Source organism: Schistocerca piceifrons, chromosome 2, assembly GCF_021461385.2.
Source record: "Schistocerca piceifrons isolate TAMUIC-IGC-003096 chromosome 2, iqSchPice1.1, whole genome shotgun sequence".
Lineage (NCBI taxonomy): Eukaryota > Metazoa > Arthropoda > Insecta > Orthoptera > Acrididae > Schistocerca > Schistocerca piceifrons.
Window position 1 is genome coordinate 180,621,792 of NC_060139.1, and position 13,858 is coordinate 180,635,649.

The 13,858-nt window shown below is 35.6% G+C and overlaps 1 protein-coding gene across 1 annotated transcript in view; it reads left to right on the top strand.

The window, feature by feature from the left end:
- The first annotated feature begins 601 nt into the window (after nt 1-601).
- LOC124776498 overlaps nt 602-13,858 on the top strand; it is a 45,163-nt gene continuing 31,906 nt past the window's right edge. The window contains exons 1-5 of the mRNA XM_047251516.1: nt 602-850; nt 6,370-6,487; nt 10,416-10,549; nt 10,852-10,948; nt 11,440-11,669. Of these exons, the coding sequence (XP_047107472.1) occupies nt 641-850; nt 6,370-6,487; nt 10,416-10,549; nt 10,852-10,948; nt 11,440-11,669 (789 nt within the window). The 5' untranslated portion in view covers nt 602-640. The remainder of the gene's footprint in view (nt 851-6,369; nt 6,488-10,415; nt 10,550-10,851; nt 10,949-11,439; nt 11,670-13,858) is intronic.

Here is a 13,858-nt window from a genome sequence, read left to right on the forward strand (position 1 = left end):
TTTCTTACTCTGAAACTGTAACACAATTTTGTTTATATTTCTTTGTTTTATTTTCTTGTGTATTTTTTCATTGTGCTTGATTATGCTTCAGGTTATTATTTGTATGATATTGAAATCAGAGACTGAAAACCTCTTTGTTTTGTTATTTACACTATTGTTGTGTAAGTGTGTATGACTGAGGGGATAGGGAAAATAATTGATTGTAATTGTGTAAAAGGAAACTTGAGGAATCTAACTTGAAGCTGTGTATGAGAACACAAAGAATCTCTCACACATTGGTTGGATTGAATTCCATATTTTACCTATTTATTAATACCTGATGAATATGTGGCATCCTAAAGTGTTGTTCTGCAAAGAGGTATTTCCATGTTGCAAAAGATGGATGTTGATGGTTGCTGCTGCTAGCAAAATCTTTCTTCACATATGAAAAAAAGTGCACATTTTGTTTGCAGTTTGCTACTACAGGATGATGCATGAGCTTGCACCTGTTTACACAGGCACAGCTGTGTGAACAATGAGCATTTAATTAAGTGCAGATGTTCAAACAGATGGAAAAAGGTGTGTCTTTGCACTTCTATGATCATTATTTGTCTCACAGTTGGTACGTCTCTCTATAAGAGACATCAGATCACAGCAAGACATGCAGAACTCCAAGATGATCACTGGGACATTGGTTCTTCTCACTGCAGTGGCCACTACTGCCTTTGATATTTTGCCAAAGGAGTTGGGGAACTTCTATTTGGGCCAAGCTGCTTTTCTTGGGGTTTTCCAGTCCGAGCAGGCAACAGAGAACTATGCTGACCAGTTCACCCTGTATATCTCCAACTTCAACCCTCTTTCTCTTGCACAGGTAAACTCCAAAACATTGCTTTATTACTAAGTTCTGACTGTGTCAGTTTATACAGGATAGAAAGTAATTACTTTAACTGATAACAATCTTATAATGAGTACAGTGTTAGAAAGTAATTACTTTAATTGATAACAATCTTACAATGAGTACAGTTTTGCAGTATTATATGTGCTGCAATGATGTAACAAGTGCATTAAGGAAGAACACACAATGTGTTTCCTTCCTAACTTCCCATTAAAAGAATTTCACGCAACTGAAATTTAAAAAGGGACATTCTTAAATTTTGCAGTTTTCACGGTGATTAAATGAGTGTCTTGATAACATTTTTCATTTTACTGAAAACTTAGTTGCCTTGAAAAAACGTAGTACTTTCAGTACAATCAGGGCTCCTGTCACATTAATAAACCTTGTGGCAGTCAAATAGCTAACATCTTCTTTCTTCATGTTCAGCACACACCAACATGCATACTCCACAAACCACCATAAGGTGCACAGCAGTGGGTATCTTGTACCACAGCTACTCATTCCTTTTCTTGTTCTATATGTAAATGAAGTGAGTGAAAAATGACTGTTAGTGTGTCTCTGTATGAACCATAATTTCTCTTATCTTGTCTTCACAGTCCTTACACTGAGATGCATGTTGGTAGCTGTGGAATCATTCTATAGCCATTCACAGAAGCCAGTTCTCTTAACTTTCACTGTAGTGTTTTGTGAAAAGAAAGTTGTCTAGCCTCCATGGCTTCCCATATGAGTTCATGGACCAATTCCATATACACATATGCTGAGCAAACGTAATAGTAACAAAATTTAGCAGCATGCCTCTGTATTGTTTTGATGTCTCCATTTTGTCCAAACATGTAAGCAATATGCAAGAATGGGTTGCACACGTGTTCTATATGTGGTCTCCATTATAGATGAGCTACAGTTTCCTAGAATTCTCACAGTAATTCAAACCACTGACCTTACTTGCTCATTCAGTGTCATATTTTGCAGAGTTATCCTCAGATATTTAATCAGTGTGGCCGTGTCATGTAGCATACTGCTAATACTTCATTCAAACTCTTGGGTCCCTTACTGTTCATGTTGTATATTAATGGCCTCATAGACAATATTAATAGCAACTTCAGACTTTTTGCAGATGATGCAGTTATCTGCAATGAAGAACAGTCTGAGTGAAGCAGTTCAATATTCAGTCAGATCTTGATAGGATTTCAAAATGGTGCACTGAGAGACAACATGCTTTAAATGTTCAAATGTAAAATTGTGTACTTCACAAAATGAAAATCTTAGTATCCTATGAATATAATATCATTGAGTCACATCTGGAATCTGTAAGCGCATACAAATACTTGGGTTTAACTCTTAGCAGGGACATCACATAGACTCAGCTGTGGGTAAAGTAGACAGCAGACTTTGGTTTATTGATAGAATGCTGGAGAAACATAATCAGTCTACAATTTCAAGAACTGGCTTTAAATACTTGCTGTAGGAATACACTATAACACCTAATGTATCACTCCCAGAGGGATCATGAGGATAAGATTATATTAATTACAGCATGCATAGTGGCATTTGAACAATCATTTTTCCCACACTTCATATGTGAATGCGACAGGAAAAAGCCCTAATAACTGGTACAGTGGGATGTTCCCTTTGCCATGCACTTCACAGTGGTTTGCAGAGTATAGCTGTATATGTAGACGTAGATTTAGAACAAGCTGACATCCATCACATAAATCAGAAATTATGTATAACTTATCCTGTATCCTACTACATTCATTTAAGAACAACATCTTCCCATAAACTACAGCATCATCAGAAAAAAATCAAAGGCAACTACTCACCCTATCCTTCGGACTGTTTATGTATATAGAGAACATGAGCTGAACTATGACACTTCCCAGGGACACTCCTGACGAAACCTATATCTTTTATGAACACTTGCTATTCAGAACTATGTACCAGTTATGTATCTGAGAACCTATTCACTATGATCAGACTTTCATTATCAGTCTACTGTGGGGCATTGTGTCAAATGCTATCCAGAAATCTAGGAATATGGAATATGCAGTTCACAGGATATTGTGTGAGAAAATAGCAAGCTGAGTTTTGTATGAATGATGCTTTCTAAATTCATGCTGATTTGTGGGCAGACAGTTTTCATTTGTGGACAGACAATTATCTGTCTCAAGGAAATTCATTACGTGCAAACGCAGAATCTGCTTTAAGAATTCTGCAGCAAACTGATATTAAGGACATTGATTTGTAATTTTGTGGGTCTGTTCATTTACCCTGCTTGTATAAGTAAGTCAACTGTGTTTTTTTCCCATTTGCTTGGGACTTTGTGCTGGGCAGGAGATTTGTGATAAATGCATGCTAAGTAAGGGGTCAGTGCCGAAGCATACTCTCTGTAAAACTGAACTGAGATTTCATCTGGACCTGGAAACTTATTTGTTTTCAACTCTTTTAGTTGCATCTCAATTCCAGGATGCGTATACCTATGTCCTACATATGAGAGTCTGTACAATGGTCTGTATGATCCTCCTGCATGAATGAGCTTTTAAATGCAAAATTTAAAACATCAGCTTTCCTTATGCTGTCTTCTACTACCACATCAGATTGGCCACTGAGTGACTGAGTAGATCAAAGTTCTTCTTTTGAAATAACTTGGAATATGTTTGAAGGTCCTCGAATTTCTTACTTTTATAAAGTAAAACTGAAACTGAAAACTCACCTGTAATATGAAATGAGTACATGCTACTTTAGTATCAGTATGCCTTTGGGATTCAGTGGATACATTTTTCAAAGTAGCTGTATCCAAATAGTAATGAAATATCCTTTTAAGCATCAAAAAGTTTTTGCTGAATCCCTTTATACTTCCTCACATATATATTATGAACCAAGTAATCCAGTTCCTGAGTCATGGTTCACAGTGCCTATCTAACAGCTTCCAGGGGCAACAGCTTTTTCCAATATTTCAAGTTATTTTTGGCCAAATTAAGAAATTTGAAATTCTCTCATAACCTAGTCATTAAGACATACATTCTTAGGTTAAATATTTAATGCAATAAGACAAGTATTAAAGTTAGAAACTGTGTATATATCTTGAGGCAGTGTAATTCATGGTGTGCAAATTACTCCAATTATATTCAGTATTTGAGAAAGAGGCACTTAGTGACTTCCAGCAAACTTTAAACATAATTTCAAACTTTTTCTAAACTTTTTCTTGCTTGCATGCTTAACATAAAACTTTTAACAAATTAACTCATTTGCAAGGTAATCAGGCATTTCAAGCTGTTTTACGCATGTGATCTGGTATAACATATTTTGAGAAGATCTACATTGACGTACATACTCCACAAGCTTGCAATGGTGGGTGGCAGAGGGTAACTTGTACTGCTTCAAATCATTCTCTTTCCTGTTCCACACACAAATGGATCAAGGGAAAAATGACTGTCCAAATGTGTCCATATGAGCTCTAATTTATCTTGTCTTCACAGCCCTTATGCAAGATGTACATTGGAGGCAGTAGAATCATTTTGCATTCAGCTGCAAATACTGGGTCTCTAAACTTTCTCAGTAATTTTTTGAAAATAGTATTGTCTTCCATCCAGGAATTCTAATTTGAGTTCCTGAAGCATCTCCATAGTGTTTTTATGTTGACCGAACCTATCAGTTGCAAATCTAGCAGCACCTCTGATTTCCTTCAATGTCTTCCTTCAACCTGATCTGTGAGGATCCAAAACACTTGAACAGTACTCAAGAGTGGGTCACACAAGTATTCTTTACAGGTGAGAATTCTCCCAATAAACCAAAGTTTACCTTCCCTACTACCACCCTTACATGTTCATAATATTTCATACTGCTTTGCTACGTTACATCTATATATTTAATCAACACTGTAGCAAGCTGCACTCCACTATACTATTTTTAAACATTATAGTATTGTTTTTCCTACTCACTTGCATTAGCTTAATATTTTTATACATTTTGAGCACTCTGTTATTCATCACACCAAATAGAAATTGTGTCTAAGTCATCCTGTATCCTCCCACAGTCATTCAATGATGACCTTTTTCATACACTACAATGTAATCAGCAAATGGTTGCAGACTGCTGATTACCCTATATCCACCAGGTTGCTTATGCGTATAGAGAACAATATTGGTCCTATCACACTTCCTTTTGGGGCACTCTTAATGACACAACTTCCCTGATGAACATTCATCACCCATGACAACATACTGGGTTCTTTTATTTAAGAAGTCTTTGAGCCACTCACAAATCTGAGAATCTATTCTGTATGCTCAGACCTTCATTAACAGTCTCCTGTGGAGCACTGTATTAAATTCTTTCTCAAAATCTAGGAATATGGGATCATACTGGACTTTACGTATCCATTCTGACATGACTGGAATCTGCTTTTAATGCCAATGGTTTCCTAAACCATATTATTCATGGTAATGTGTTGTGTTTTTTGGCTCTTCCATATTTTTGTCCAACTCCTATACTTTTATCATACTTTTATGACTGTTTGTGTGCAGCTGCTGATTATCACTCTTTTGCTCACTTTAGATTCCAGTTACACAATTTCCACATCACTGATAAATCTCCCATACAAAAATAATGATGATTTGTTATCAGTTGCAAATATTACATTATTTGTGCAACACATCTTTCCATATACCAAAAATATCACACTTTAAATGTTCCTTTGTACATAGGAATTGCTTTGGTAGCTCACTTTTACTTTTGAGTTTACCTGAAGCTTGCTCATCAACCTTACTATCGATCTGCTACACAGATCCTACATCTACAGCTACAGACATACTCTTTTAAACACTGTGAAATGCATGTTGAGGGCACCTCTCATTTTACCAGTTAAGAGGGCTTCCTTCCTGTTCCATTTACATATTTAGTGCAGGAAGAATGATTGCTTCATTGCCTTTGTATGTGCAGTAGTTAGTGACATTCTTGTCTTCATGATCCCTATGGGAGCAATTTATGGGGGATCAGAGTATAATCCTAGATCCACCACTCAGTACAGATTCTTTAAACTTTTTAAATTGCTTTAAACTTTTTAAATTGCTACTAACAGGATAGTTGGTGTCTATCTTCAAATGTACATCATATTATATTCCAATTTTTTTTTCTACCAATGTAGGTAACTTCCTATAATAAAGTATTAAAGCTGCAACAAACATAGTAGCTACATTTAATTGATTTTCTGTGAACTTCATATTTATTTCAGCAGTTAATCATAAATTGATGACACAATATTTAACAAACTGTATCAATCCTAAAATAAAAAATGATGGAAACATGATTTCATGACAGATTCATTGCCTCTAACTACTTCGAGAACTGTATTATTTCTTTGTAAAGAAACACTGAGAGAAATGTTAAATATCAATGAAGAAATTCTGTTTATCAGTTTTTGTTAATGTGTAAATTCATATTTGCTGTAATCCACTTAACTGTGATTTTGTTTCAGCCAAGTTTGCTTTTTTAATTTACAGAAAGATTATATTTACTACATCAAGTCTCCTGGGAGTCAGTTAAATGATGTCAACAACTGGGTGCCAACAAAAATAGATCAAGAAAACTATTGGCCAAATGATCTCTATTTTATGAGCAGTGAGTACCACTTCAAGTAGTATTAATTCAAGATTACCAAATTTACTCAACTTTTCTGGTCCATTAATGATGCGAAGGTAATACATATTATTTTCTAACTACAATACATATCATATTTCCTCACCTGCAGTAATGTTGAACTTTAACTCTGTATAAATTACCAATGCATAAATATGGTAAGGAAAGCTCTGGTAGAATTTGAATAATTTAGGAGTGAAGGAGATAACTCACCTAACAGTGGAAGCATTGAGATGTCAACAGCAACAGCAATAAAAGCTTTTCTAGCCTTCGGATGAATCCTTTGATGAACAACTGAAATTTGACTGTCTATCATCATGCCTGGAATTAGGGACATTCTACCCACAATTCAGCGCAATCCTCCTAAAATGATATTCTGTCACACACTCAACCCACACAACACCCTTGTCCATATCTATGTCACTGCCACTCCCAAATCTTTGCCACAGGATGAAAGACGTAGGTGCAGGATGTGCCCGATTCACCCACCCAAGATATTCTACTCTACTAATGTCAGTGATTAACTTACAGATGAATTAATGTATTAAATATTTGATGTCAAATATGTAAAACCTGATTTAAGAAAAGTTAGTTTCTCACACATCTCAATGTTTATGACATCATATCCTCTAAGCTATATGTCAAATAATAATATAAATTTTGATGATCATTCAGTGGAATATGTGGACACTGTCTGTAAAAAATGTTGCAAATGATGTCAATAATAAAGAAGTAATAAATCAAAATAGCATGCATGATGCTGAAGTTTCACTGCATGAATAGTGAAAATGTTGTAAAGAATCAAGATTCTTCTTTTATTACTTTGTGGTGGGTGTCAATGAGAATTTTTTTAAGGTTTGAAATTATGTGCAATGTTTGTTGGAAACTATGATACTGTTAAGCAGAAATTACAGCTGAACTAGTGAAAAGATTTTTTTTTTATTTTACTGATTACAGTATCGGCGTGTTTTGCAGGTAATTTCCAGTCCTCTTCAAAATCCAGTTTTTATTCAATACTTGCAGATGGAATATACCTGAGGGCCAATAAGTGTGTAACATATGAATCTCCTACTGTATTCCCTGGATGAATGGATTTATGGTGCAGAATTTTAGAGAGTTTCTAAAAAAGTTATGAGATATATACTTAATCTTTTACTGACCTTGTCTGCCACATCTTCTACATCAACATCTGCGTCTACATAGATACCCCACAAGCCACCATATGATGCAGGGCAGGAGCTTCCTTTATCACATCAAAATAAGCAGCTGGTGAACAGAGCACCCTGTTTCTCTTTCTTCATTCACTCTGGAGGAATGAACACTATCACATTTCATTTGGGGGTGTCCTTTAACTAAATATTTTTGAATGATTGTCATACCACTTGCTGTACTGTAATTTTGCAACACATTTAACAGAAATATATTTTGATTTGGTTCAGATATTGAAGAGCACATTCTCTTGGTCTTTGATTTGCAACAGAATTTTGAGAAGCATTATGGACCCTTTCAGTTTGTTTTCCTTTTTTGTTATACACAGTACTTTTATCTTCTTTGCCTTTCTTCTAAAAATTTTTGCTTCATTTCTTTTCCACACAGAAGGATCTGCTTCACCTTTCTTAGCACACTTTATTGTCATTTCATGCCCTTTATTCATAAGTTCTGGCTCCACAGCATTATTCAGAGTGTTAACTTGTTGAGTTTGGCTTTTTCTTTGACTCTCATTATCTAATAACACTTAAATTTCAACAGTGGCAGTAGTTTATAAATTGTCATTTTTTTCTATTTTTCCAGTATCTTGCTTCTTAATTCTTTTTTGGACATATTGGTACCAATATTCATCCTCTGTTTTCTTATGTGAGCCTTCAGATTCCTCTGATGTAATGAGCTCATAATTTTGTGTCCTTTGCCTTTACATATGTCTGCTTGTGTCTGTATATGTGCGGATGGATATGTGTGTGTGTGCGAGTGTATACCTGTCCTTTTTTCCCCTTAAGGTAAGTCTTTCCGCTCCCGGGATTGGAATGACTCCTTACCCTCTCCCTTAAAACCCACATCCTTTCGTCTTTCCCTCACCTTCCCTCTTTCCTGATGAAGCAACCGTGGGTTCCGAAAGCTTGAATTTTGTGTGTGTGTTTGTGTTTGTTTCTGTGTCTAAATAATTATTACACACACCCAACAATTAAAGAAGCATGGTATGTCCTACTGAATTAGAATGTTTCGTACCCATAAGATTTCAATGTTATAAGATATGAGGTTTTGATACTTTGCTACAGAAGAGCTAAGCAAACATGTATTAAGATATGAGGTGTGGCTGTAAAATAATGAGACTATTGCTGTAAAGCATTTTATTTCAAAAACATACACATTGAGTTATTGTCACCCTCAATATATTCTGCTTCTCTTTCCATGCAATGCTCTATGCAGATTTTACATTTATGGAAACAGTGTTGGAAGTCTTTTTCTGTGAGCTCCTTGATGATGTGTGCCACTTTTTCTTTCACTATTTCAATCAATTGAAATCTTCTATATCAAATTTAACATTGGGAATAAATAAGAATCACATGGTGCTAGATCAGGGAAATAAGATGGGTTGTCTAGTATTGGGCTGCTGTACTTTGCTAGAAACATCTTAACAGGCAGTACAGTATGAGCTGGTGCGTTATCTTTATGGAGAACCCATGACTTGTTCTTTCATGATACGGTTTGTTTTTTTTTCTTATTTTTTCATGGAATTGAGCAAGAACCTCAAGGTTGTAATGCTGATTAACAGTTTGATCTTCAGGAACCCAGTGAAGGTAAATAGTTCCATGAATGTCGGGGAGGCGGGGGGGGGGGGGGGAGGGGGGGGGGAACAGTCATCATCACTTTGAATCTCGATTTGCGGATTTGCTCATTTGAATTTCTTTCATGCTCATTGAAGTTGGACCCTTCCAATGCATGGATAGGGATTTAGTTTCTGGATCATAAGTGAAGAACAAAGATTCATCACATATTATCACACTTTCCAAGAAACTATGATCATTTTCAAGGTATTCAAAGTTTGCAAACATTTTCACAAGCTTGTTTTCGTTCACTCATAAGGCTTTTCAGCACCAGTCTAGCCATGCCTTGTATGGGGCTTTCAACACTGTAGGAAAAGACAGGTTGCTACTTTACCATAAAGAAGACACATCAAGTTGAAGACAGTCACATTTAAGAGACACTTACATATAGCTTTTGGCCACAGCCTTCATCTGTAAAAGAGACACACACACCATTCACAAGTATAAGTAAGCAGACCTCATGCACACACAACCGCCAACTTCAGTATCTCGGGACAGCCTGATAGGTAGCAATCTGTCTTTTCCTACATTCTTGATATTCCTACCTGGAGTTTTCATTGTTGCATGGGACTTTTCACCCTATGTGGGACACATTTTCTAAACTGTAGAAACAAGTAAGTAAAATCTGACAATTTTTGAATTATGAGCTATTGCTATCTTAATGATGAGATGGTTGTAGCATTTTGATTTTTGTCCATTATTTCTAGGGCTTTCTGTAGAAAATCATAGATGGCACTAGTTGTAGATTTATTTTTTTTGAAAACATTCTGGGTACTAGTGAGGATTTTGTTTTAGTCAAAAAACTTTATTAACATGTTATAGATTACTATTCCACTACCTGTGGTCAGTGGTGAAAACAATATCTAGAAACATAAGACACAAAGAGAAAATTTATTTCAGAATGTCGATTTACTCGACTTCGTCTCTGTTTCTTCCAAATATGAATCAACTGACATAGCACCCTCCAATATTTCTTGGTGAAAATGAAACAAATAAATGTAAGATCTACAAATAATAGGAAAATTTATCCTAATATTAAACATTTTAGCCTATTATATCTACACTGTGTTCTTTTCAATGTACTACAGGTTCTATAGCGGGTCGTGAGGGAATAATTTGGACATCAGGTTTTCTTGTACCCACCAAAACGAAAGGTTGTTTGAACATCTACTTCACTGATCAAGAGCCATTTGATGGACCATATAATATTGCTTCATTAGATGTAAGTTGAATGTACTATTATTATTATCAAAATATTACAAACATTGGCTGAAGTGACACAAATGTTTAGTGTACTTATTACTTGGTACTAATTGTAACTAATGTATAGAAATTCTGTTTAAAGTAAAAGGTGAACAGTTGACAGCGTGAAGTTAAATTTCACTATTAAAGAAGTATTTATATACTAGTAATAACTTCAAGTTACTGAATTATGTTAAAGATTAGCAGAACAAGTTATTTATATTATACAAATGTAATGTTTGAGTAGTAGGTGCTGCATACATAATTTCTTTGTTTTAATAGGATCAAGACTATTCTTACCATCGAATAATTTGGAGAGATGTTAATGGTGATGGCCTTTCAGATGCTGTGACTGCTCGTTTCCACACTGGACTCTTAGGTATGCTTCAGTTTCCTTTGAAACATTGGCATTTGTTTCAATAGTATAAATTATAATATTACTTTAGTACTGATGGCTGGTACTTACTTTCAGGAAGCAAAATGTATGGTACTGCCAATAGGCACACTACTAGTTTTCAGAACTAATTATTCCATTTTCAGGGAGGACTAAGGGGTGTGTTGAGTTAAAAAAAAAAAAAAAATTATGCCTCTTGGACCCGAATATGAGAGACGCTCACCTGTACTGAGGAAGAGTGTACATAAATATCTTTAGTACCCAAAACTACTTAGTGCTTCCATTGTACCTTTATATGCGCTACTTAATACACTTTGCTTCCTGGAGATAGGTAATGACCAGCAATTCTGTCTCATAGTTTATTAGTTTTATCTGTCAAGTTTTCCTTTGTTAATATTACTAGAGCTTCTGATTATAATTATAATCATTTATTGTTTTTCAATTTACCACAATTATGTTCAATGACAATGCTTCAGGCAGTGTAACAAAACAGTTCCTGTGGCTTGAGAATCCAGGTAACAGTCAGTTGGAAGGATGGACTCAGCATATGATAAACGAAGATGGAGCTGATATACATTTTCAGATTGAGCAATTGCCAGTTGGTGGAACAGCCTATGATGTCCAGCTCAATGGTGAATTCTGGAATGAAAAGGTCACAATATACTATGGAAATGACAATGCAAATTTCTGGCAAAACCCTTCTGTGGTTAGTATAGGATCTCTTTATGCTCACATTTAATGGTAGTTTACTTGTACAAAACATAAGTTTACTTACTCATGACCTGTATATTAGACTAAATATTTGTAATGTAAATGGATAGATAAAAAATCTACTCACCGAGCGATGGCAGGAGAATACACACACAAAAAGATTTAATATTTACAAGTTTCGGAGCCAGTGGCTCCCTCTTGTGGCAGAACAGTTAAAGGGGAAGGAAGGGGGGTGAAGAAGGACTGGAGAGATTTAGGAAAAGGGGTAAAGTTCAGAAAAGTCACCAGAACCCTGGGTTGGGGAGTCTTACTGGATAGGATGAGAAGGAAAGACTAATTACTTTCTCTGTCTTGCAATGGAAATTACAAATTGTATCATAAGATGACCAGAATCTTATATTGATGTTGTTGAATGTGTGGAAGTGTGAAAATTTGTTTTCATAAAATGCACGTCACTCCTCCACTGGAACTAGGGTAAAATGTGAATCACCCAAAAGCTTACTAAGTCAACTTTGTGGACAAAATGATATCTAACATTGGCTTCTCCATTTTCTCATCAGTCTTCGGTACAGATCCTGCCTCTCACCATCTCTCTTTCATATGTGGAAGCTAGCCACTATCATGATACCCAAATGAAAGAGCTGCCATGTCTCCTAGAAGCGTGTCTTTCCAATACTGTATTTATTTATTTATTTATTTCTTGTTCCGTAGATCCAGTTAGTGAGTCAATCACAAGGATATGGAACGTGTCAAATTGTACAGGTTTCAATTTAAACTTACAATAAATACAAGGGCAATTCAATGGCAAATTGTACATAGTTTAAGTAAGACATACTATAAATACAGTAACAGATACAATGTCAGCTAGATAACATAACAACCATTTGACAGAAAAAGGAGTTTCAAATAAAGGTTAAAGATAAGAGCACAAAGTTAAATCAGATATTAGGCCTACAAGAGTAAGTACATGTACAGCCAATCTGTTGTTACAAAAAGTGTGCTAATGCCCAAATGCACAATAAAATCAATTGAACTACTTCTAGACGCAATAAGTTTAGCGATGGTATACATTTTCTTTCAGGTATTCATCCACAGTATAATAAGATTTCTCTGTCAGGTAATCTTTGAGAACTTGTTTAAATTTTGGCAGTTCTGTATGAACACATTTGATATGTAGTGGTAGAGCATTGAACAACTTAATGCTGGAGTAGTAAACTCCTTTTTGTACCAGAGTGAGACGTTTCATTTCTAAATGTAGATTGTTTTTGTTTCTGGTGTTATAACCATGGAATTTACTGTTGTCTTGGTAGATGGAATAATTTTTGCACACAATGGTCAGCAAGGAAAAAATATACTGTGAGGCAGTTGTTAGGATACCTATCTTCTGAAACAAGTGCCTGCAAGGGTGTCTTTGATGGACCCCACACATTATTCTGATTGCTTTTTTTTGGATGGTGAAAACTTTTTTTGCAAGTGGTTGGTTCCCCCAGAATATGATAGCATATGACATCAATGAGTGGAAGTAGCCAAAGTAGGCAACTTTAATAGTGTCAACTTCAGCCACTGAAGAAATTACCCGTAATGCAAATGTTGCCGAGCTAAGTTTTTTACATAGATGAAGAATGTGAACTGACCAATTACATTTACTGTCTATGTAAGCACCCAGGAATTTTGTGTCTTCAACTTTCTGTATTGGTTGATCTCTACATTTTATGTCAATTTCATCGGGATTACTTTGTGATGTATGGAACCTCATATAATGAGTTTTATCTGCATTGAGTGAGAGACCATTTGAGGAGAACCGATTTAAGATGTCATTAAAAACAGTATTTGTAGTTTTTTCAAGATCATGATCAATCAAATCGTCAATTAGAATTGTGGTATCATTGTCAAACAGGGTAAATTTGCTGTTTGTCTCAAAACAAAGAGAAAGATCATTAATAGAGATGAGGAAAAGCAGTGGGCCCAAAACGGAGCCTTGAGGCACACCACACGTTATCGTGCCCCATTCAGACGAGGCAGGTTCTCCAGAAGAGCCATTTAGCATTACAGTCTGCATCCGATCCTGTAGATATGATTGTAGCCACAAGCCAACAGTACCACCTAAACCATAGTATTATGCCTTTTTCCAAAGAATTTGGTGGTTTACACAGTCAAAGGCTTTCGTAAGATCACAAAAAATAC